Raw genomic sequence first — 21,634 nt, 5'->3', positions numbered from 1 at the left:
CTGGGATAAAGTTAAAATTTTTTTTTTATGAAAATAGAATACAAAATTTTGCCTTAAAACCCAATTTTCTTCCATCTAAAGAGAAGCAACAGTTGGATTTTTTTTTGTTAACATCAGAGAAGAGAAGAGAAGAGAAGAGTAGAACGACAAAGAAGAAGAAGAAGAAGAAGAAGAAGAAGATGCACTAACCTTTATACCTGCTTGCTATTGTGGTTGCCCACAATACACAAATAAATAAAGATGAAGCATGTCTTTTTGTTTGTCACATATATAGAGAAACATGACACGATGGACAAAAAAACCATAATATCTGAATCTAAAAACTTAAGTAAAGAACAAAAAAACCCATTACTTATTGTAATCCATGTATGGACCCTCCATTAAATCGATCATTTGTTCTTCCATTTTGAATAAAAAATCCAATCGATTGATGGAGCATGCAATTTGATTTCTATTGTTTCGAGTCAACAAAGATGTCTATGAAAATAGATGGTTTTTTCAATCAAAATGGAAACGAAAGCTAAAAGAAAAAGGAGACAAGGGTTCTTTTTTTTTTTTTCCAATTTAAGGATTAATCTGATCCATTGGTTTTGATTATTTTGGAAAGCCAAATTAAAATTTTCCGTTAAATCATTTAGAAAAATCAATTAATTTTCTTGGTTGGACATTCACGTTGGCATTTAAAACCCATATTAATTGTCATGTCGGATTGCCGTTTGAAAATCTTAATGGCAGAGTAACCATTTCATAATAAAACAATAACGTAAGTGACTAAAACGTAACATTTTAAACAGAAGTAACTAAAATGTAACCTGAGTTAAATAAAAGTGATTATTTTAGCAATTTACCCTATAAATAATTAACAATATCAACAACCAAACAAAGTGACAAGTCAGCACCAATCATCTTCTCCATTTAAAATGAAGTCATCAGTAGCGATATGTGGCATCCCATTAAGATATTGGAAAATTAAAAACCCATGGCTGCAACACAACTTAAACCATGTTTGGTACTGCTGTTGACCTTCTCTGTACTTGCTTTTGCTTCAGCCATATCCAGAAATAGAATCAAATCCTTGAACCAAATCAGAGAGGTGAACCGAAAAGGCCCATACATTGGCCTCATCACAGTGATTGCCACTGAGGAAGATGCGTTTTTCGCTTCAGGTTCTTTCAAACCTGATCCCAAGTTCCCTTTCATCGATCTCTCAGGTATGTCAAGTTTCATCTTTCTCGAGTTTCAGGTCTAATGAGTCCAATATGATTACCGAATACTGCATTTCAACGTATTGGTTAATCTGGATTTTCTGGCTATTTGCAGGAAGAAGATTTCGGTTTGGAGTGGTTCGTGGGAGAAAAGTCGTGTACGTCCGATGTGGGGAGGGAATGGTAAATTGTTTTTTTTTTTTTATTGCATTGAGATCTTTGTTTTTCGGCTCATCAATGGCAGTTTCTGACAGTGTTGACTAAAAACCAGACTAATGCAGTTGCAGCCACACAACAAATGGCTGACCTATTTGATATAAAAGGGATTATCCATTTCGGCATTGCTGGCAATACAAATAACTCCATGTCCATTGGAGATGTTACCATCCCAAACCAAATTGCTCATACTGGGCTTTGGGAATGGTTTGTAAGTATCACCATCACCATATATATATGTATCGATTTCAATCTCTTTTTCGAGTTTCTCGTAGACGACTTTAGGCTAATTGTGGGATTGTTCTGTTATGAATAGAACACAAATGGAACCCTGGATTCTGCTGATGTTGCTCAGCTGGAAATTGGAGACTACAATGTCCCAAAAGGGAATGGAACCAATCTATTAGGTCATATTGGGTACATGGAAGAGGAATACTATTCAGTAGCAGGGGAACCAAACGTTGCTGAATCACTGCTTTGGGCAAATATAAGTCTACAATGGCTTCAGCTTGCTTCCAATTTGGAGGTTAGATAGATCTGTTTATGGTTATCTTTTGTCTTACTGTTCGATATCTGCAACTCATTGCTATGGGTTGATTGCATCAGGGTATGAAACTAGAGCAGTGTGTGAATTCAAGCTTGTGCCTAACGGAAAGACCCAAGCTAGTGGTGGGACTAAGGGCTTCAACATCCAACATTTTTCTGGATAATGCAGCTTACAGGGACTTCCTTTTCCAAAAATTTGGGGTTTCTTCAGCTGATATGGAGAGCGCAGGTGTAGCCATGGTAAAACACTTTTTGCTTGCTTTTATCTTTTCCTTTTGGTCTAATTTTGGTTTTAGTCATCTCAGTTATACTGAATTTTAAGATATAATCCATATAGTTTAATTTCACATAATTTGATAATGATATTATTAGGTTTGAATTCGAAGAATTCATAGTCTGGATCGAATTGCGACTATGAGGACACAAATTTAAGCCTAAGCTGAAGCTTAGTCTGGCCCAACCCTCACAAACGTATATAATTTTTATATTAATATATTTTTATAATTGGAAGTTAAATAAAAAATGTTTTTAAAATTATTTAATTTAAATTTGGACATAGAAGTCTAATTTGAATTAGTAACACAATTAACTATTAATTATTAATTATCGAATGTGCTTTTTTTTTCTATTATTCAATAATACAATCAAAGCGAAAATTCAACGAGTCATGTTTAATCAATAATAAATATACATATGTCAGTTGAGTCTTAACTCGATTTGCATGAACATTGTTGCAAATGCAGGAGAACGTGAGTTTGAGTGTACTGAAACACATTATCCTCTTATTTATGGTTTGGAAAAAAGCTATGAATAGTTCTAGGCATTGTGTAAAAAAAAAAAAGACATGATCAGAAGTCATAATGAAATTTTACATATTAGTTGAATTCTAAAACTATTTTAAGAGACTTGTTGTAAAAGTAAAAAAATATTAAAAAAACTAAATTTTGACCATCATACTAGTGCATAACAGATTGAACTTTGAACTTCAATTAATAAGAACCAAGATTGTGTTGTTTTTATATTTGATATATAATGGTGGGATGTGGATGCAGACAAGCTTGTCAAATGGGTATCCAGTGATAGTAATAAGAGGGCTATCAGATTTAGCAGGAAACCAAGAAGGAGACAATGCTGTTAGAAAATTTGGGGGACTTGCTGCTGTTAACAGTGTTAAAGCTGTTTTAGGCTTTATTCGTAATCTACCTTCGAGTACACGTCGATGGAGTTGAAGTCTTTGCCCGTAACACAATCTTTCGACTAAACTTGCATGTTGATGAGGCTAAAGTGTCAGCCCGTAGCATTATCTCTCGACTAAAATTGCGCGTTAATGAAGCTAAAGTCTCGGCCCGTAACACCATGTCTGCTTCAAAATAATTAGTGGTGGTATTATGTAATTTCTTAAAAAATAAAATAAAATGTATTGGGACATTTTTTTTCGTGTATTTATTATTATTTATGATAATGACTTGCTATTATTTCATTTATTTCTTTTAATAATAATTTTATTATAGGCTGTTATTATATCTGCTCTTTTTAATATAAAGCCTAGAATTACTTATAGCCCCCTCAACCCTTAAATAAGAGGATAATTCACTTTAACGTATTAGAACCCACGATTTTTTACACTGACATCAATACCAATATCAATCAAATTAAGACTCAATCGGCTATTTCATTTACTTCATTTATCTCTTTTTATTCCTCTTTAATCTCATATACTTTTTACTTAGATTTGTTGGAGGTTTGGTAAGATTTGGATTTGACTTTTTGCAAGATCTTAAAATTTTTGGTTAAATTAGGCTCCCATTATATTATAAAATAATAATTTTATATGGTTTGGATTATAAAACTTAGTTTCAAAAAATATAAAATTTATTTTAAATAATATATTTTGGATAAATTACAAAATTAATCACTTATGTTTATGTAAGATTAGATTCAACTCCTATTGAAGATATAAAACAAACTGACGTGTAACTATCAAAATTAATTTTAAATCAGATTATAATATTAATCTCTATATTTTTAATTAAATTATTGAAATTTTTTTGTTGGAAAGCCCATCGGTTAAGGTCATCATCTCTATCCTTGTGCAAATCCGCTTTGACCAAAATCTTAAGCTCCCCAAAAGTAGACAATAAGAATAAAGTTTAGCAAATTTTATTTATGTTTCTCTCTTTCTTTTCCTTCGACTCCAAATCCACTGCAACTATGAACTGCGGTCACTATTATTTAATGTTAATTTCTCATTACTTTTTTGAAAAATGTTGTGAGCATGTATTTTTTAAATAATTGTTTAATGTTATTGTTAAAAAATGTTTAATGCTTGGGTTTGATGTAAATAAACAAGGTTTAAAATTATGAAAATGATAAATTTATTTTAAAGAAAAAAAGATAAAGAACCTTTGCTGCAACATAATAGTAATTTTTATATTATTCGTTAAAATATGTGAAATCAGAAGTTATTTTCCGGAATATATTTTCTTTAAGGGTACTTCGATATTTCAAGGGAGATTAAATTATCATACGAGTTTATATCTAGGTGTCGAGTTTAAGGAGAGCTCAAAATCATTATAGGAGTTTATGTCATGCAAGTCAGAGAAAAGTACTATAAAGCGCAGGGGCAGACATTGGCCTTGGTCCTACTAAAAATGATAAGTTTTCAATTTAGTTCTCTTATAAATAGAGAAACCATAAATTAATATATGATGAAATTTCACTTCACTTTGGAGTTTGGTCTAATTACATTTTAGCCCTCTAAAAATAAAAAAAATGTTTAGTCCCTTAAAAAATAATAAAATTACAAATTAATACATAATAAATATATATATTGATCTATGAAAAATTATAATTAAATTTTAACCCCTGCTAAAAATTCTTCTAGATTCGCCATTGATCCCAACACCATGAAAATCGAGTTCAAGGTTATGAAGTTTGATTAAAAAGCTTATTTGATTGTTGACTCAACCAACCTATTTAATATAGTGGAAGTTGACAACCATGAGAGTTGACTTTCACTATATAAATACTCCACCCGTTTCTCTTTCCTTCCCACTCAAAATTCTCTCCAATTTTCTAAAAAAACTTGTTATTTTGTACTTTTTTCGGGATGGTTGAATTGAGGTTTCAAAAAGAGCACATTGCCAACCATGTCAAATTTCTAATTCAAATTTTTTTTAAAATCTATAATTTTTGTGGAAATGTTTTTAAGATTTTCCCAAATTAAATATTATTCTTTTGTATCTTTTAAACAATGAGAATATCGTGCTTAACACAATTTAAAAATTTCTCAAGCCCAATGTATGTATCTTAAAATGCTTGAATAGTGTTGGTTTATATGTGGCATCTATGATGATAAAGTTCATTATCATACCCGAGTTGGTTGCTACATTGTTGGAAAGATAGAGATAAAAAAGCATATACATTCCAATTTCCATGCAGGGAAGCGACTATTATGCTAGAAGATGTCGCTTTAATAGCAAACCTTCCAATCAACGATTATGTAGTAATCAGAGCTAGTAACATTGATGCGGAGTATAAGTATCATCGATTGTTGGATGCCATGCTATCTAAAAAACAATTGAAGAAAGATTTAAATAGAAATCGAGTGAATTACACATAGTTGGACATGCTTGTTTAAACGACCCGGATGGTTTTCATTCCTTTTTTTTATAATTGAACAGTAAATATGTAAACTTACTAATAAAAAATTTTAATACTTTTTGTTTTCATTTTTTTTAAGAATGTTATGAATTATTAATTTTTTGCATAATTATAATTTTAAGAAATGATTTTATAATTTCAAAAATAAATTATGAGTTTTTGGACTTTATATTTTTAATAATTTTAGAGTTTTTTGGATTTATCTTTAAAAAATTAAAAAGTATCAAAAAATTTTAGTTATGGTTCAGGAACCAAATTAGCTATTAAGAATATGAGTTAACGTGTCATGTCATAAGTTTATTAACTATCATTTTGTAATTTTTATAGTAAGTGATTGAAACACAAATTTATTAATATCAAAATTTATAATATTAAAATTAAAATTCTAGTTTTTAAAAATTAATATTAAAATATATGTTTAGTAATATCAAAATTTATAATATTAAAATTAAAAATTCTAGTTTTAAAAATTAATATTTATTATAATAATATTTTGCTCAAATTAAGTCAAGCTTTAATAAAAATTTATGTTAAATTATAAGGATCTCTTGTTTAGAATTCGTCTTATGCTTTAGAAAAGGAAAAGATAATTTCTAGAAGAATGGTATTATTTTCTATTTATTTTTCTTTTGAGGAGATTTTGTTTTCTATTTATTAGTAGGTTACATTTTACTAATCAAACATATAAACTGTTAAAAACATTTTTCATAAATTATTTTTCGTGAACCATTTTATATGTATTTATTATATAAATTAACAATTATATTTATCAAATATGAAAATAATTATTTTTTATTTTTAAATGGGTATAATTAATTTAAAGTTTTATATATGTAATTTTAATTTTTTAAAATATTGATAGGAGAGCGACACATGTATTCGTTATATTGTACAGAACAAAAAAAAAACACAATAAAAACTAAAACTAAAGAGGAAAAGGTTAAAAAAAAACACACACGCGCTCAAAGTAAATTCAACAAGTGTCGATATAAGAGGATGATAGATGTCAATATAAGAGAATGATAAGTGTCAACCCTTGAAGTCAAGTTATAGTTAAATTGAGTATATTATTAACTTATAAATACACGTTAACAATACAATTTTTGTAAAATATTTTAAGAAATTCTTACACAATAAAAACCATGTACAGACCCAATTTTACCCGGGCCCACTACCTAAAATAACAGACCCAAACCAATTACAAAACCCAATTACAACCAAAAAACCAAGCCCAAACAATACACCAGCCCAATACCCAAACCTAGCCCAAAAAAAAAAAAGAAAACAAATCAGAAACAATGTCAAACCCTAGGTGCGCCGCACCTAGGGGTTCCTAGCTCTGTCCCCGCATCTAGCCTCTGCCGACGTCGCCGACTTGCACCGCCACGGTCACATCCGTCCTCACACCCCACCGCAAGAAATTAAGGCGAAATGACAAGCATAAAATAGATTAAAAAATCATGTAAAAATGGCTATAAAGCCATAGCCAATCACTTGTACCGGGGTTCTTCCCCCTCTTTCACGATTTAAAGAAATAAAAGCAAAGAAAACAGATTCAAAAACCTCTTTTTTTTGGTATAAACTCTATTTTCCCTTTTACTTCTTTTATTTTTCCCTTTATTTTTCTTCCTTTCAAAACTGTTTGTTTTCTTTATTTTTATTTTTCTTTTATTTTTAAAATATATGTATATATATAGCGTATAAACTATAAACGTAAGAAAAAAGCAAAAAATACACGGTGGCGATGCAGGCGGTATGGCGGCGGGCGGCTCATGGGTCTCTGCCTACTTCGGAAAATGGGGAGAGGTGTGAGAGAATTTCGGTTTTTTTGGAAGAGGAGAAATGAAAATTTGAGAAATAAATTTGTTTTATAGAGGTTGAAAGCAGCGCCGTTTGAGCCTTAACTTGATGTAAAAAACGACGACGTTTTGGCCTTAATGCCCTTACCCGTGTCGACCGATCCGACCGGAGGATCCGCGTGTTTTGAGCTTGGGTTATTTATCCCTTTAGCCCTCATCTTTTAAATGGTTTTACAATCAATTGCCTTCTTTTTTTTAATTACCCCGATAATTTGTTTCGATTTGCAATTTGGTCCTCCGAAGCTACGTCGTTTTAAAGGCCTGGATAAATTCTTGTTTTGGTCCCTCCTTTGTTGCGCGTGTCATGATTTGATCCTTATCGCCTTTTATTTTCGAATCAATTGCTTTTTTTTATTTTATTCGATTTAGTCAAGATTTTTAGCATTATTATTATTATTATTATTATTATTATTATTATTATTATTATTATTATTATTTCCTCTTTTAGTCTTATTTAATATATAAATACCTTTTTTATATGTATATCTATATAACTTTTCTTTCTGTTTCTCACGAATATATGTGTACATATTTATATATATATATTTTTATATGGTTGCTTTTATATCTATATCTATATCTATATTTATCTTATTTTATTTTATTTTTACATCTCACGTATACATATTTTATTTTTATAAGTATATAAATTTATATGTATGTATTTATATATTTTGTATATCTTAATTTGCATAGACATATACATACATATTTTCAATATATTTTAAATATATATATAAATTAACGTATTTATTTGTATACATATGTATATTTTCATTATTTTTAAACTTTAATTTGCACATACATATTTTCTTTACAATGTATATATGCACCTACTTTTTATATGTATTTCATTATTTTCATATTCCATAATTTTATACACCTATATATATGTACATATTTTTATATATATACATATTTATTTATTTTTCTTTATATTTTAAAATATACTTTATATATCCTTTACATTTTAATTGTATTCACTATTTATTTATTTCATTTTCATTATTATTTTGAACGAATGTTTCAATCTATTTGCTTATATATTGTTATTTTATATGATTGTAGGTTTGACTTTTATTTATTTTATATTGTTGCTATTGCTCATATCATTTTATACTTTTGTATTCATTATGATTTTGCCATGTATAACAATAATGCAATTTGTTTTCACATTTTTACAACGACTACATGTTTTATTTTACTCGATATAACAATATTTGTTTTGAATAAATAATATTTCGTGTTTAGATTCGAGAGGATCATACATTAACTTACTGGGTCTCGATTTTCACTATAAATCTAAATGCACGAATATTTTTAAATTCAAATTTTAAATGATCGCGGGATTTGAAAAAATTGCGTCCTAACTTACTGGCCGTGATTTCATTTTTAAATCCGAGATGGCTAAAATATCTTCTAAATAAGCATTTTTTATTCGCGTATCGGGAATTTGAGACATTGTATTCTAACTTACTGGATATGATTTTCTTTCTCGAATAACGTGAAATATGCTTCTTTTCCTGAAAATTTCTCAACGTTTTAATACAAGGATCGTATTTTTAAAATTCTTCAAAGGTCTTAGTTTTCGACATTAAGACATTAAGTAATCAATTAGGTACCAATTTTGGGCGTATCGAGGGTGCTAATCCTTCCTCGTGCGTAACCGACTCCCGAACCCGTTTTTTTGAATTTCGTGGACCAAACTTGTTGTTTTAATAAAATTAAACTATTTATTAAAAATAACCACTTTTCGAGGTGGTCCAATCACACCTCATTAAAAAGGATTGGTGGCGACTCCCATTTCTTTCAAAACACAAGTCGACCCTGTTTTCATCCAAAAAATGGTGTCAACAAACCATATATAATTCTACTAGTATATGCTTATTCTATAAGGTTTTAAAATTTAGTAATTGTAATTTTTTTAGTTTATGGTAAGTTTATTAGGTTGTAAAGCTTAGTCAATGGCAATTACTTTGGTAAAAAGATAGTTTGTAGAGTGTAAAATTTGTGAGAGAATAAAAGGTAAATTTGTTTTTACAACCAGAAAGTATTGTTTTTGATTGTAAAGGTGAAGGATCATATGTTGGTATATTCGACGAAAGAATTTTAAAATGGAAGCCGAAATTTGGTTAGTAGGAATTTATCATCCCTTCACCGTTTACATATATTCACATCATATTCATTTTTTTTATCTTATTCATTTTTGTAGTTTTATTTTATAGTTATAAATTAATTTTTCATCAAAAGGTTTTTAACTTTTGGTTTTTTTTTGGGGATCAGGGAAAAGAAATTGTGTGATGGGATAAAAGATTCAAACATTGAACCGATATGTGGAAGACCATTGGGCTTGAAATTCAATACTCAAACATGTCTTTTGTATATAATGGATGCCTATTTTGGTCTTTTAGTTGTTGGACCAAATGGTGACACGGTTATAAAACTGACTATTTTGGCCAAAGGAGTTCCATTCAAATTTACGAATGGCTTAGACATCGATACAAGCACCGGAATGGTTTATTTTACTGATAGTAGCATTCTTTTTCAAAGAAGGTACATCTTTTTTTTGCTTCTAAATTATCATTAATCATTAATTCTATTTAGGAGATTTACATATAAATAATTAATAGGGGAATTTATATATAAATAATTCATATAGAGATTTTTCATATCTAAAGAATAAATTATTTTTTAATTGTGCAGGGATGCTAACTTTCTTATAAGTTCCAGTGCTAGAACTGGACGGCTGTTGAAATATAATCCTTATACAGGAGACATATTTGTTTTGTACGATGGTTTAGCTTTTCCTAATGGGGTTGCTTTGAGTACAAACAATTCGTTTATTCTAGTGAATGAATCAATAAAAAAAATGAATTTTGAAGTTTAATATGCCTAGGGTTTTGAATTACATAAAGAGGAATAAAAATGGTAGCGGAAGATTAGGAATAATTGAAAACGATGCTCCAGATCCAATCAAAATGAAGTTTAATGAAGAAGCCAAGGTTTTGAAAATCTTGGATGGAAAGAGCACACCCACTTTTAAGTCAATAAGTGAAGTTAAAGAATAAGGGGAGAAATTATATATAGGATCTATTTTGGAGTCATATGTAAGCATCTTAAATACTTAATTGAAAATTTTTATGTTACAACTTTTTAATTATTTTTTTTTGTTTTTATTTCATATTTATTATACTTGACAAATATAAATTTCCAATCTTATTTTTGAGAAATTTTATGTTAGAATTTTTTTTGTAACACCTTGATTTATTAAATCCTGTTTTACAAATTTTATTATAAATAAGTATCTACTTTAGTGGTTAAGTGATATGGGTGTGTGTTTGAGGTTTTGAGTTTAAGTCTAACTTTTGAAAATTCTGCTATTTTTTTAGTTCCTAGCCTTATCCATAATTGCTTGACTTAAATTGTATTGTCGGTTAACTCATATTAGAATGAGTCTACTGGTTCAAGTGGTAAGGTGTTAGCTTGCCCTAGGGTCATGTGTCTGAACCCTCGTATAAGCAAAGGGTGATAATTTTTGCTTCTGTGAGTGTGTGCTGGTTGGTGGTAGAGATTTGGTGGGATTGAAATTCTATGGTAGTTGGATGAGAGTAGTAAGTCGGTTTTGGTGGGATTTGATAGTTAATGGGGTAGTTGGGTGTTGAGATATTATTTCTATTTTTTCCCCAAAATTCCTCTTCTTTTTGGCTTTTTTTTTCTTTTCTCTGCAAATTTCTTTTGCTTCTTCCTTCAATTCTGTTCACAAATCATTCGTTCAAATCGCAGCGATTCGGATTTTCCTGTTATCTTCGTTTGTCTGGGTAAGTAGGGCTTTGTTTTTCTTTAACTTTTGGTTTCTGTAAGTCCGTTTGGTTTAGGATCTTTCTTTTGAAGTGGCAAGTGGTGTTGTAGTTTGGGAATTTAATTTCTGCGGATGTGTTGTTAAGGAGAAGATTGTGAAGCAGTGGGTTTCACTCTAATGGCCTAATTCGTGTGTGATTGTTGTTCATTGGCGGTAAGTATGCGTGTGTATTGTTCGGTTTTGAGAGGGTTAATTCACGGTCTATTCTTGTGAATTCGTAAATCGAGCACTAAAATAATCATTGGGATACTATTTTTAGGTTTCGGAGGTCTCGAGGTTGTTTTCGCATTAAAATCGAGCCAGGTGTGTAACGAGAAGCTCAAAAAAGGTTATTGGCAAAAGCCGAAATTGGGGCTTGTCCATGCTACACAGTCGTGTGGCTAACCGTGTGTGAACCTCGGCAGTTTTGGGCCGTGTGAGCCCAAATTTCAAAAATTTTCCCTAAGGTCGTACACGTCGTCTCGATTGACTGTGGGCCTTCCGTGCGGTCGGTATATGTTTAAATAAGCTATTAAGCATGAAATCTTATAGTCTGATAGTGTAAAACATGACGTAAATAAAGTATAACATATATGAGCTATTATTTACCAAGCATGTTCTATTTCTATTATACGAGTATGTATGTTATGCATATCCGAAAATATGTTATTCTTTGTTTATGTCTGATTATGGGGTGATGTAACACCCCTAACCCGTATCCGTCGCCAGAATGAGGTTACGAGACATTACTGGACAATACACAACTTTCATACATTTAACTAATCACCACATAAATTTTAATAATAATAATAATTCAATTATGCAGATATGTATATACCCAAACGAACATTAACTTATCCAATTTTACTAGTCCATTTGCTAAATTATCATACATCATTGTTGATTACATCTTTTAATTCCATAATCTAATATATATACATATGCACAAATATGCCATTTATTAATTTACTACCTTACTAATTTGTATCCTAGTCATTTTCAAATGTAAATCAAACACTTATCATTTTACATGCAAAAACATCTCCTAAAACGTAATCATTATATATATAAAATATAGAAAACAAATCTACTAATGCATTAAACATGCCAAAATCGAACCTATATATATATATATATATAAAGATATTAATCTTGTAACATAACAAGTCACTTATAAACTAATTTCGTAAACAAAGCTCATTATACCAAATACCAATTCTAATTACAATATATATATATATATATATATATATATATCAATTTAAGTATAATACCATAGTCGAATATTCATATATTCATTATTCACCATATCCAAATGTGAAACTCTCATACCAAAGCAACAATCCACACTTAACAAATATAAGAAAATTTAACGTTAACATATAACTAGACATTTAGTTCCATGATTTAAAACACCACTACCAAATCACAAGGTAATTTATAATCATCAATAAGAACTCCTTCATCAATTATACCTAATTCCCTTGAATCAAACTATATCAAACCATAATTGCAAATCATGCCAACTTTCATGACTATATCATCATGCATATACCAAATATGTCATATACTTATAATATATATATATATATATATATTAACATATTTAATATATTTACAAAGTTAACCTTTTATTTTCTAGTAGTATTCGAAGCAACGATCTCAAAAACGTAAAAATTAACAAAAACTGAGCTAAACACATACCCAAATTCAAGCTTTAAAGTGCCGAAACCTTAAACCTTTTCTTTCTCTTTTTCTTTAGCTATATTCGGTCAAAAAAATAAAGATGAACTAATGCATGTTGTTTTTATATTTTATTAACATATTTAATATATTTACAAAGTTAACCTTTATTATTTAATGTAAAATCATTATAAAATAAAGCCATATCCATCCAATTCTTTTAATTATGGAATAATTTCATTTTAAGGACCCCACACTATAAAGACAATAGCAAATTAACACTTTAATAAATAGTTAGCAACTTTTATAACTTACGCGATTAAGCCCTTTTTATTAAATCGGGCATCTAAATGATAAATTTTTTAAACGAAAATTTAGCACACACAAATTCACATAGTATAAACACCAAAAATAATTTTAAAATATTTTTTTGACTCGGATTTGTGGTTCCGAAACCACTGTTCCGAATAAGGTCAAAATCGGTTGTTACAGGTGACATGTATTATGTGGAGGAAATGTTCTGTGTGAGGCGATATCTCGCCATTATTCTGGCAGCATAGCTGCGATTATTCTAAAAAATGTCGTATGGACACTAAGCGGTGTGTAGGGCTAGGTGGGAGTTTTATACCTTACGTGGTGTGTTGGATGGTTGGAGCTGGTGTGTAGAGGATTGATTCTGATTCTGTTATGAAATAAGTTTGCATCTGATCTACCATGTATCTAAATTTGAGATTCTGTTTTTGTGAGTTGCACACTGAGTTATAAAACCCATCCTCTATTTGTATGATAATTTTAGGTAGCCCTTAGACTTAGGCGGGTTGGTGCGACGAGAGTTCGGTTGTGTCCACGTTGCCATAAAACTATTTTTACTTTAATTTGGCTTACTTAAATTTTTGTTTTGAGAGTTTTGTATAATTTGGACTCTCTGGACTTTTTGGACTGTTTTTGGTTTTGGATTTTTATTTTGGTTTTCTAGCATAAGGATTGATAAAACGATTTTTATGAAAACGATATTTTTTCTGAAAATAACAATTTTCAAGGAAACAATTCATTTTACCAAAATATAACATTTTAAGAAACTCCGTTGCAAAATATTCGATTTAATTGAAAGACGTAAACGAATAATGATTTGATATTAAATAAGTATATCAACATGTTTTCTAAACAAATCGGGCTTACTAAGCAACAACGGTTTACGATGATTTCAAATAAAAAGGAAGTCAGATTTATAACTTTTCTTCGTAACACTTTTGAATTCAGCAGCAACGTCTAGGCCGGGTTTGAGGTGTTACATTTTTAATTATTTTTATTTGCCTAATTGAGAAATTATATCTTCATGCCTCATACACAAGAGGAAATAAGCTACGCTACATTGGATCCACAATTTAGTCAAATTTGACTACCTTCAAAAGTTAGCATGAATTAGATGAGTTAATTTCTGATTTAACCGGTTGAACTACAAAATCAAACTCATTACTTTTTTATTTAACCGATTGAACCAATTGATTTAATTTTGATTTACAATTTATGGAATGGATATAAATATTAACTTTCAAATATATTATCGAATTATTTTTAACTTTCATGTAATTGATTTCAACTCGGTTTCCATTCTATTATTTGCTTACCTTTAAATTTCTTTTGAATTTTCTTTCTATTAAATTTGGTATCTGGCGTAATTAGATAATTAGTGTTTTTAATTAGGTAAACTACAAAAATAATCACTTTTTTTTGCCTCAGATTACATTGTGAATTTCGAGTTTAGGACTAAATTGTGTAAAAGTTAAAATGTTAGGGTTAATTTTATAAATTCACATTGAAATGGGCTATAAGCTAGAATTAATTTTTTTAGTTATATGAACATTTTAATTGAATGAAATTATTATTTAGATCAAGAAATGAACCAAACGGACATTAATTACAGAAAAGCAAAAGTAGTTGAATAGTTGTTGGTCTCGTGTTGGAGTCAGTTCTACCAAGGTAAGTTCGCATTTCATTTAAAGTATTTCATTTGAATTTATGATGTAAATTGATATATTTAAATACGTATTTATGAAATGATGTTTGGATTTTCTTGATTTGAGAAAAGGAAAAGACCATGATTGAAATATATCATGGCATTATACTTGAAAAGGAAAAGATCATGGTTGAAAGATACCATCGCACTCTCGAAACAATGAAAATGATGAAAAGGTTATCCGTGAAAAGGTTATCATTGAAAAGGTTATTGTTGAAAAGGCTATCGATGAAAAGGTTATTAATTGAAAAGGTTATTGATTAAAAAGGTTAAACAAATAATATATGTGTTATGTAAAGTGATTTTATTTGTGAGTTATGTGTACCTTTATTTGAACTTACTAAGCATTACGTGCTCAAGTTATGTGTATTTTTCCTCGTAGATCACGAAAAGCTTGGTTGGTCGGAAGGTTAAGTCGAGGCATTCACACTATCCATCCCTTTTCTCAGTAGATGTTTGAGTCATTTTGAAGTTGGTTATGAATGGCACGTGTTAGGATCTTTTTGTTTGACTTATCCATGTCATTTATGTATGGTATTTGAATTGGTAATATTTGGCAACATATATATATGTTTTGGTACTTGATCAAATGGTTTTGTTGTAAATGCTAGTGGTATTTTGGTTGATGTTTATGATGATGTATATATATTATAAGTTGTTTAAATGCGTATGGAAAGAGATGGAATGTTGAGTAGTTCTAATTATGTATGTTTAATGTGTTAATTGAGTTGGAATTGTAGATTCTTGAATATGGTTATTGATGATATGATTGAATGACATTTAGCTAGGAAATATATATTGCTTTTGATGAATCTAAGTACAATTTAGTTTGGTGTTGGATAAATGTTTGGTTTTTGATTATTTTTGGATTATAAATTGCGGCGTCAATTAGGGCACATTGGTTAGACACCTAGGTTGATTGGTTTTTGGTATTTTTTTGATGTTTTCGAATGTGTTTTAGCCATGTGATAACATCTTGAATTGGTTGGTTTGGTGCCCAAACAATTGGGTTTGAATTGGCTTGCATTAGGGGTAAGTTTTGGTGCACATAGCCGTTTGCTGCACACGGTCTCTTTACACGACCGTGTGATCTAAGTCAATATGTCACATGGTCTGAGACATGGCCTGCGACACGGTCATGTGACCTAACATCGAATTGAAGACGGTCTAACACATGGCCCGCGAGATGGTCATGTGAGAGTATTTCGAATATTACACGGTTTGGCACACAGCTTGCGACACGGCCGTGTGAAATCATTTCGAAAGTTACACAGTCTGCCACACTGTTGGCCACATGGCCATGTCCCTATGTCACATAGCTGTCTGTCCCCTATTTTCAAAATTTTAAACTTTTTCCAAATTTTTCTATTTTGTTTCAAAATGATCCCCGGATTAAAGCTCATAATTGTATTTTATATTATAATTGAAATGTATACGTGAATGTTAGAATTTAAATTGATTAGTTGTTTTGTTTGAACTTAAATGTCTCGAATTGCACTATAACTCTCCATAATCCTAATTCGGCAACGGAGACGGGTTAGAGGTGTAACAAGTTTCCTTACGTCTGTGGAACCTAGCTTAGTGAGAAATATCCACTCTTTTCAACAGTTACAAGCAGTGAATCTAACCTATTACACACCCTGCGACAATTCTCCTTACTTTTGAACCTTGAAGATCAATACTTTCACCACTAAGCTTACCTTTGTGAACTCAACAAGTAAAACCACAATACAAATAATTTTACTATCAAATTGCACTAATAAGAAAACTTGCTCACTTTAACGAGATAAGTGATTAAACCTTCTATACAGTAATCTATACATCTCTCCTTTAAATAGATTTTGTTCAAGACTTGCTAACATAAAAGTTCTAAAACAGTCACATTAAAATAGTAATACAATAAAATGCTTACAATATAATAATAGGAAGTAATATAGATATGGACTCTTGGCAGCCAATCAAGTAGAGTTCCAATCCAATCCAAATGTCCATATTAAGGGATCGACTTGGGTGACTTTTTTTGGTCCAATCTTCAATATGAGTTCCCCAAGCAATATGATATTCATAATTGGGCTACTTTTCTTCCAAATATTCAGCACATTCCATTCAAATCATTTAATAAATTACCAATGCTCAATTATAGAAATTGTCGTTAAACAACTCCAATGCTAGGGAAGTGGGCACTTCTCTAACACTCAATGGCCAATTTCATATTTTTCAACATTCTCCTCTTTTGACAATTGAATAAAACATATTACCAATATAACTTAGTAAATAACTTTGTGAATTACTCATTAATGCTAGTATCAAATTGCATCAATAATTAATCAGCAAATATTATAACTAAACTATCCAATTAAGAACTGGAATAATGCATCAAAAGATAGTTCATAACAATACCAAACTATATCATCATCAATATTATATATACATACAAATCCACTATTATTATAATTTGCTGCCACTAAATTGCTTCAATCAACCATGATGAAAAAAATTGTTTTCTTTTAACATCTTTGTTTTCATGTCATCATCTAATAGTGATGGTGATTTAGTGTTTGAAAATTATACTCAGATCAATTTCACTAAAGTAATTGATGGATTGATGGTGACGATTGTATTCTTTTCAAAAACTATACTCAAATCAATCTTAAGCACGTTTGTTGGACCAAAAAGTATTGCCTTTTATTATAAAGGTGAAGGACTATATGTCGGTATATCTGACAGAAGAATAATAAAATGGCAGTCGATATTTGGTTGGCAAGAATTTGTCATCCCTTTACCGTTTAGATATATTCACATCTTATTCGCGTTTTTTTAATCTTATTTGTTTTATTTAAAATATTAATGATAGTGTCACCTAAAGTCAAATCTTTTAATATAAAAAGTGGAAAGACTATTATAAAATTTTAAAGTACATAAAAAGGTATAGCATATTTTAACTTTTAAAATTTTAAGCTATAATTTGGGAGTTAGAGATCGTTCTAGTAGGATCATAATCGGTTGCCATGAATGAGGAGAATTTCATGCCCAATGGTAGGTTTCCACAGCTTATAGGAAAAAAATGAAACAAAATCAACTACTTCTCGTTTATTAGCTGCCTCATTAAGGGTTTCATGTAAGATCCATGTGTTCTGCACTTTGAAACTGCTTGTAAGTATCAATTTTTATTGGTGTTTAATCTTCATTGATAAACCAAATTGATGCTTACAAATGTTCTGATTGAACAGAAAATGTGGAACATATGAACCCAGCTAAGATAATGTAGATGATATGCGGACATTCATAGCTATTATGTAGTGTTTTTTCAGTCATACAAGGCACGAATACCGTGAACGTCATCCCTGTTTAACCTCCTCTTCGTAATACCAGAGTCGAAGTATGCATACATGACTGCATCAGGGACCAAGCTGTGTTGCAGCCCGAGAAGATGGCCAATTTCGTGCACGGTGACAGATTCCAAGTCAATATCATCAGGACCAGGGCTAGTGCTCCAATTTTCATCAGCATCATAGTGTAACTTCCCACCAGTTGGTGGACTTGCATGAGCCAGAGTCCCTTGTGGACCATCGAAGGGGTAGCCATCTCCATGATCGCCACTATGGAAGCCAATTTCAATATCAGCGATGTAGTCTTCCGGTATTTCCTCGAAAGTAAAGTGGCTCACATTTGCCCACCGTTCAAAAGCTCGGAAACAAACAGACCTTATGTCTTCAGCAAGGTAGACATCGACACTGGACCGAAAGTTGTAGGTTAGATGAGTCTTTGAGAGTGGCCATTTCGGATTTCCCATAAAGAATTCGTATTGAGAGGCTCCGATTCGATAGAAGGACTTGGAATTTTTATCTCCATGGATGATCATATCAGCAATGCCACATCTTGGCTTCATCATTTGTTTCAAAGTATCATCATCTAGAATGCCTGTGATATTCAACTGATAGTTAACTTGGTATGCTTTGATAGCAGCCTCCAAATCGTCGTCGAACTCGTTATCCTTCCCATGTTTGCCTCCATCGTAATTCAAGTACCCGAGCTTCTTGACAAACTGCTTGAGCTCGTAAACCCCTTGGACGGTGTGACCTTTGCGGCATCCCACTAGACGTCGGAAAATTTCAGTGGTAGGCTTAGATTCAACGGTGCACAGCACCATGTGGAGCAGAACAAACAAAACAAGCATTAGTGAAGATGTTTGAGAAGCCATTTCGAGGCAAGCTTTAAAGAAAGTAATGTTGGGGTTTTGAGAAACATTGCTGATATTATGTTATATATACATGTAATTGACAGTTGGGTTTCAACTAATAAGTCAGCCATTGAAGTTAGCTGAATCAATAGGGTGAACTTTTTATTGTGGTTTAAGATATACAGATTCCTGTCACATAACTCTCACATGATCATATCCATTACTCAACAGTCAATTACTTAATATTGCAGCTTTGCATATATTCTTGCAGATTTTAAAGGTAATTGAAAAATAAAAAAGATCATGGATCGTTGTACAAGGATTGGTTAACACTCACGGGAACTTTGAATAAGTTGCTTTTTCCTTTTTCGTATCACAATAGTAATTGTTCCAAATTTTGTAATTTTTAGGTCTACACATAGGGGCAATAATACATCTTTGTATGCTTATAGGCCTACACATAGGGACAGAAACAGGCTTAGCTTTTGTTGTATTTCATGCGTTATGTACGCATAGGGGCAAAAACAGGCCCAACCTTTGTTGTATTTCATGCATTATGTTTTTACACCTAAAATGCATTGCTTGGGCCTACACATAATGTATGTTTACTTAAATGACCCAACCAAAAAAGAGAAAACTTAAATAATCTATATTTAAAATTTTCAATTTAAAATGAAATTATTCGAAAATTTTTAATCCAATCTGCATTATTTGAACTCATGTTGTTTTATTTGTTGTAATAAGATGGATGCCAATTGAATTAAAGATTCAATCAAATAAAAATCATATATGTTATACAGTAAAATTAATGATTTAGTTAAAAGAGAACAAATTTATCACATTGTTCTGCAAATATATATGTTCAAGGGTAAACTATTAAAATAGCCACTTTTGTTTATCTCAAGTTACATTTTAGTTACTTATGTTTGAAATGTTACATCTTAGTCATTTACGTTATCGTGTTGTAACATTTTAGTCACTGAGTCGTTAATTTCCGCTAACGGTGTAACGAAAAGCTGACGTGACATGTTAAATTATACAATTGATCCTTATATTTTTTTTTGAGCAATTTAATTTTTTTCTTTTATGTTCTTTTTAACTTCCTTTTTTGTTTTTGTATTTTCTATTCTCTTCTACTTCTCCCTCTGTTTTTCTCTCTTCTTCATTTCTTTTAAAGTAGTTTTTCTATGTTTTTCATTTGTTAAAACTAGTCCATAAGCTCGCATCACTCGAAAATATTAAATTGTCCAAAAACAAATAAAAGTATAAGGACTAGTTTTATCAAATGGAAAACATAGAAAAACTACAATAAAAGAAATGGAGAAGGGAGGAAAACAGAAGGAGAAGCAGAAGAGAATGGAAAGTATGTAAGTCTAAACCCTAAACCCTACAACGCGATAAGCTAAATAACTAAAACGTAACATTTCAAATATAAGTAACTAAAATGTAACATGAGATCAACAAAAGTGACTATTTTGATAGTTTACTCTATGTTAAAATATGTAAGCCTTCCACTTGTTCCACGTATCGACACAGACAACTCACCATACTTTGTGTTGGATTGAACTTAGGCATATCTATTTGATACTAAAATTATATATACGTTGAATTTGATTTATGAATATTTTATCTATAAAAATGTATAAATAAATTTAAAATATAAATATTTCTATTTAAATTTTTTATTTTTACAAATAATTTTAGAAAGCAAGTAGTTAATGATGTATGTTTGCACCTCAAAATTCAAGATTCGAGCCCTAACAATAACATTTCCATTAATATAAGACAATGTAAATATCATTTAAAATGTAATTAAACTGACAATCCTAATGTCATGTTTATGATTTAATTTGCTTATTAAAATAATATTATCAGCTCCTTAACCTTATTTCCACTAATATTAATATACCAAATAATTTCCTTAAATAAAATAACATAAAATTGGGAGAAACCATCCCAAATTATTATTATTTTTAAAAACCCTTAAGTTAAGCATTTGAAATTTTCCTCCACCTTCGAAAATCGTAATATTTTTTTTTTTTTAAATCTACTTCCTTCCTTCTCGTTTGTTGTATTTTAAATTTGTTTCACATTTACCCTTCGAGAATGACTTCGAAAAACAATTTTAGATAATAATATTTGAGTGGTAAATATTGTATTTGGAGCTCATATTTCAATTCAAAGAGTCTTAGCCGATTGAGTCTTAGCTCGATTAGTATCGATATTATTGTTAGTGTAGGAGGGCATGAGTTTGAGTGTGCTGAAACGCATTATCCTCCTATTTAAGGATTAGGAAGGAACTATGAGTAATTTTAAAAAATGTATAAAAAAAGTCTAGTAAGAGAAATAAAAAAAAGTCAAACAGTAGCAATCAAATCTATTTGGTTAAATTCAATTACTTGTATTATATCATGCTACAATTGTAGA

At 30.4% G+C, this 21,634-nt stretch overlaps 2 protein-coding genes and 1 pseudogene across 3 annotated transcripts; 2 read left to right on the top strand and 1 right to left on the bottom strand.

The window, feature by feature from the left end:
* The first annotated feature begins 939 nt into the window (after window positions 1–939).
* LOC105778657 (bark storage protein A) lies at window positions 940–3,447 on the top strand. Of its 2 annotated transcripts, none has more exons than XM_012602399.2 (6): window positions 940–1,211; window positions 1,321–1,388; window positions 1,477–1,632; window positions 1,738–1,947; window positions 2,028–2,207; window positions 3,020–3,447. In XM_012602399.2, exons 1-6 carry the CDS (start codon window positions 980–982, stop codon window positions 3,194–3,196), a joined length of 1,023 nt encoding a protein of 340 aa, XP_012457853.1. In that variant the 5' UTR covers window positions 940–979; the 3' UTR covers window positions 3,197–3,447. The 2 variants fall into 2 exon arrangements, with proteins under 2 accessions (XP_012457853.1, XP_052477694.1); XM_052621734.1 differs by having other exon boundaries at window positions 1,064–1,211; window positions 1,460–1,632.
* A 3,979-nt stretch (window positions 3,448–7,426) lies between these two features.
* Window positions 7,427–10,617, top strand: LOC105775613 (protein STRICTOSIDINE SYNTHASE-LIKE 10-like; annotated as a pseudogene).
* A 7,558-nt stretch (window positions 10,618–18,175) lies between these two features.
* On the bottom strand, window positions 18,176–19,280 carry LOC105778445 (metalloendoproteinase 5-MMP). Its single transcript, XM_012602157.2, has one exon. The coding sequence runs from the start codon at window positions 19,226–19,228 to the stop codon at window positions 18,335–18,337; it is 894 nt and encodes a 297-aa protein (XP_012457611.1). The 5' UTR covers window positions 19,229–19,280; the 3' UTR covers window positions 18,176–18,334.
* Between the last annotated feature and the right edge of the window lie 2,354 nt (window positions 19,281–21,634).

The sequence above is a fragment of the Gossypium raimondii genome, chromosome 10 (genome assembly GCF_025698545.1).
Source record: "Gossypium raimondii isolate GPD5lz chromosome 10, ASM2569854v1, whole genome shotgun sequence".
NCBI lineage: Eukaryota > Viridiplantae > Streptophyta > Magnoliopsida > Malvales > Malvaceae > Gossypium > Gossypium raimondii.
The sequence above is the reverse complement of the archived record's forward strand: the minus strand, read 5'-3'. Positions and strand labels throughout refer to the sequence as shown.

Excerpts from the sequence above, each read along its gene's own strand:
- LOC105778657 (XM_012602399.2), top strand. The coding sequence starts at position 980 with ATGGCTGCAACACAACTTAAACCATGTTTGGTACTGCTGTTGACCTTC. Across the intron at positions 1,948-2,027 it reads AGCTTGCTTCCAATTTGGAG|GGTATGAAACTAGAGCAGTG; the intron begins GTTAGATAGATC and ends TGATTGCATCAG. Across the intron at positions 2,208-3,019 it reads AGAGCGCAGGTGTAGCCATG|ACAAGCTTGTCAAATGGGTA; the intron begins GTAAAACACTTT and ends ATGTGGATGCAG.
- LOC105778445 (XM_012602157.2), bottom strand. The coding sequence starts at position 19,228 with ATGGCTTCTCAAACATCTTCACTAATGCTTGTTTTGTTTGTTCTGCTC.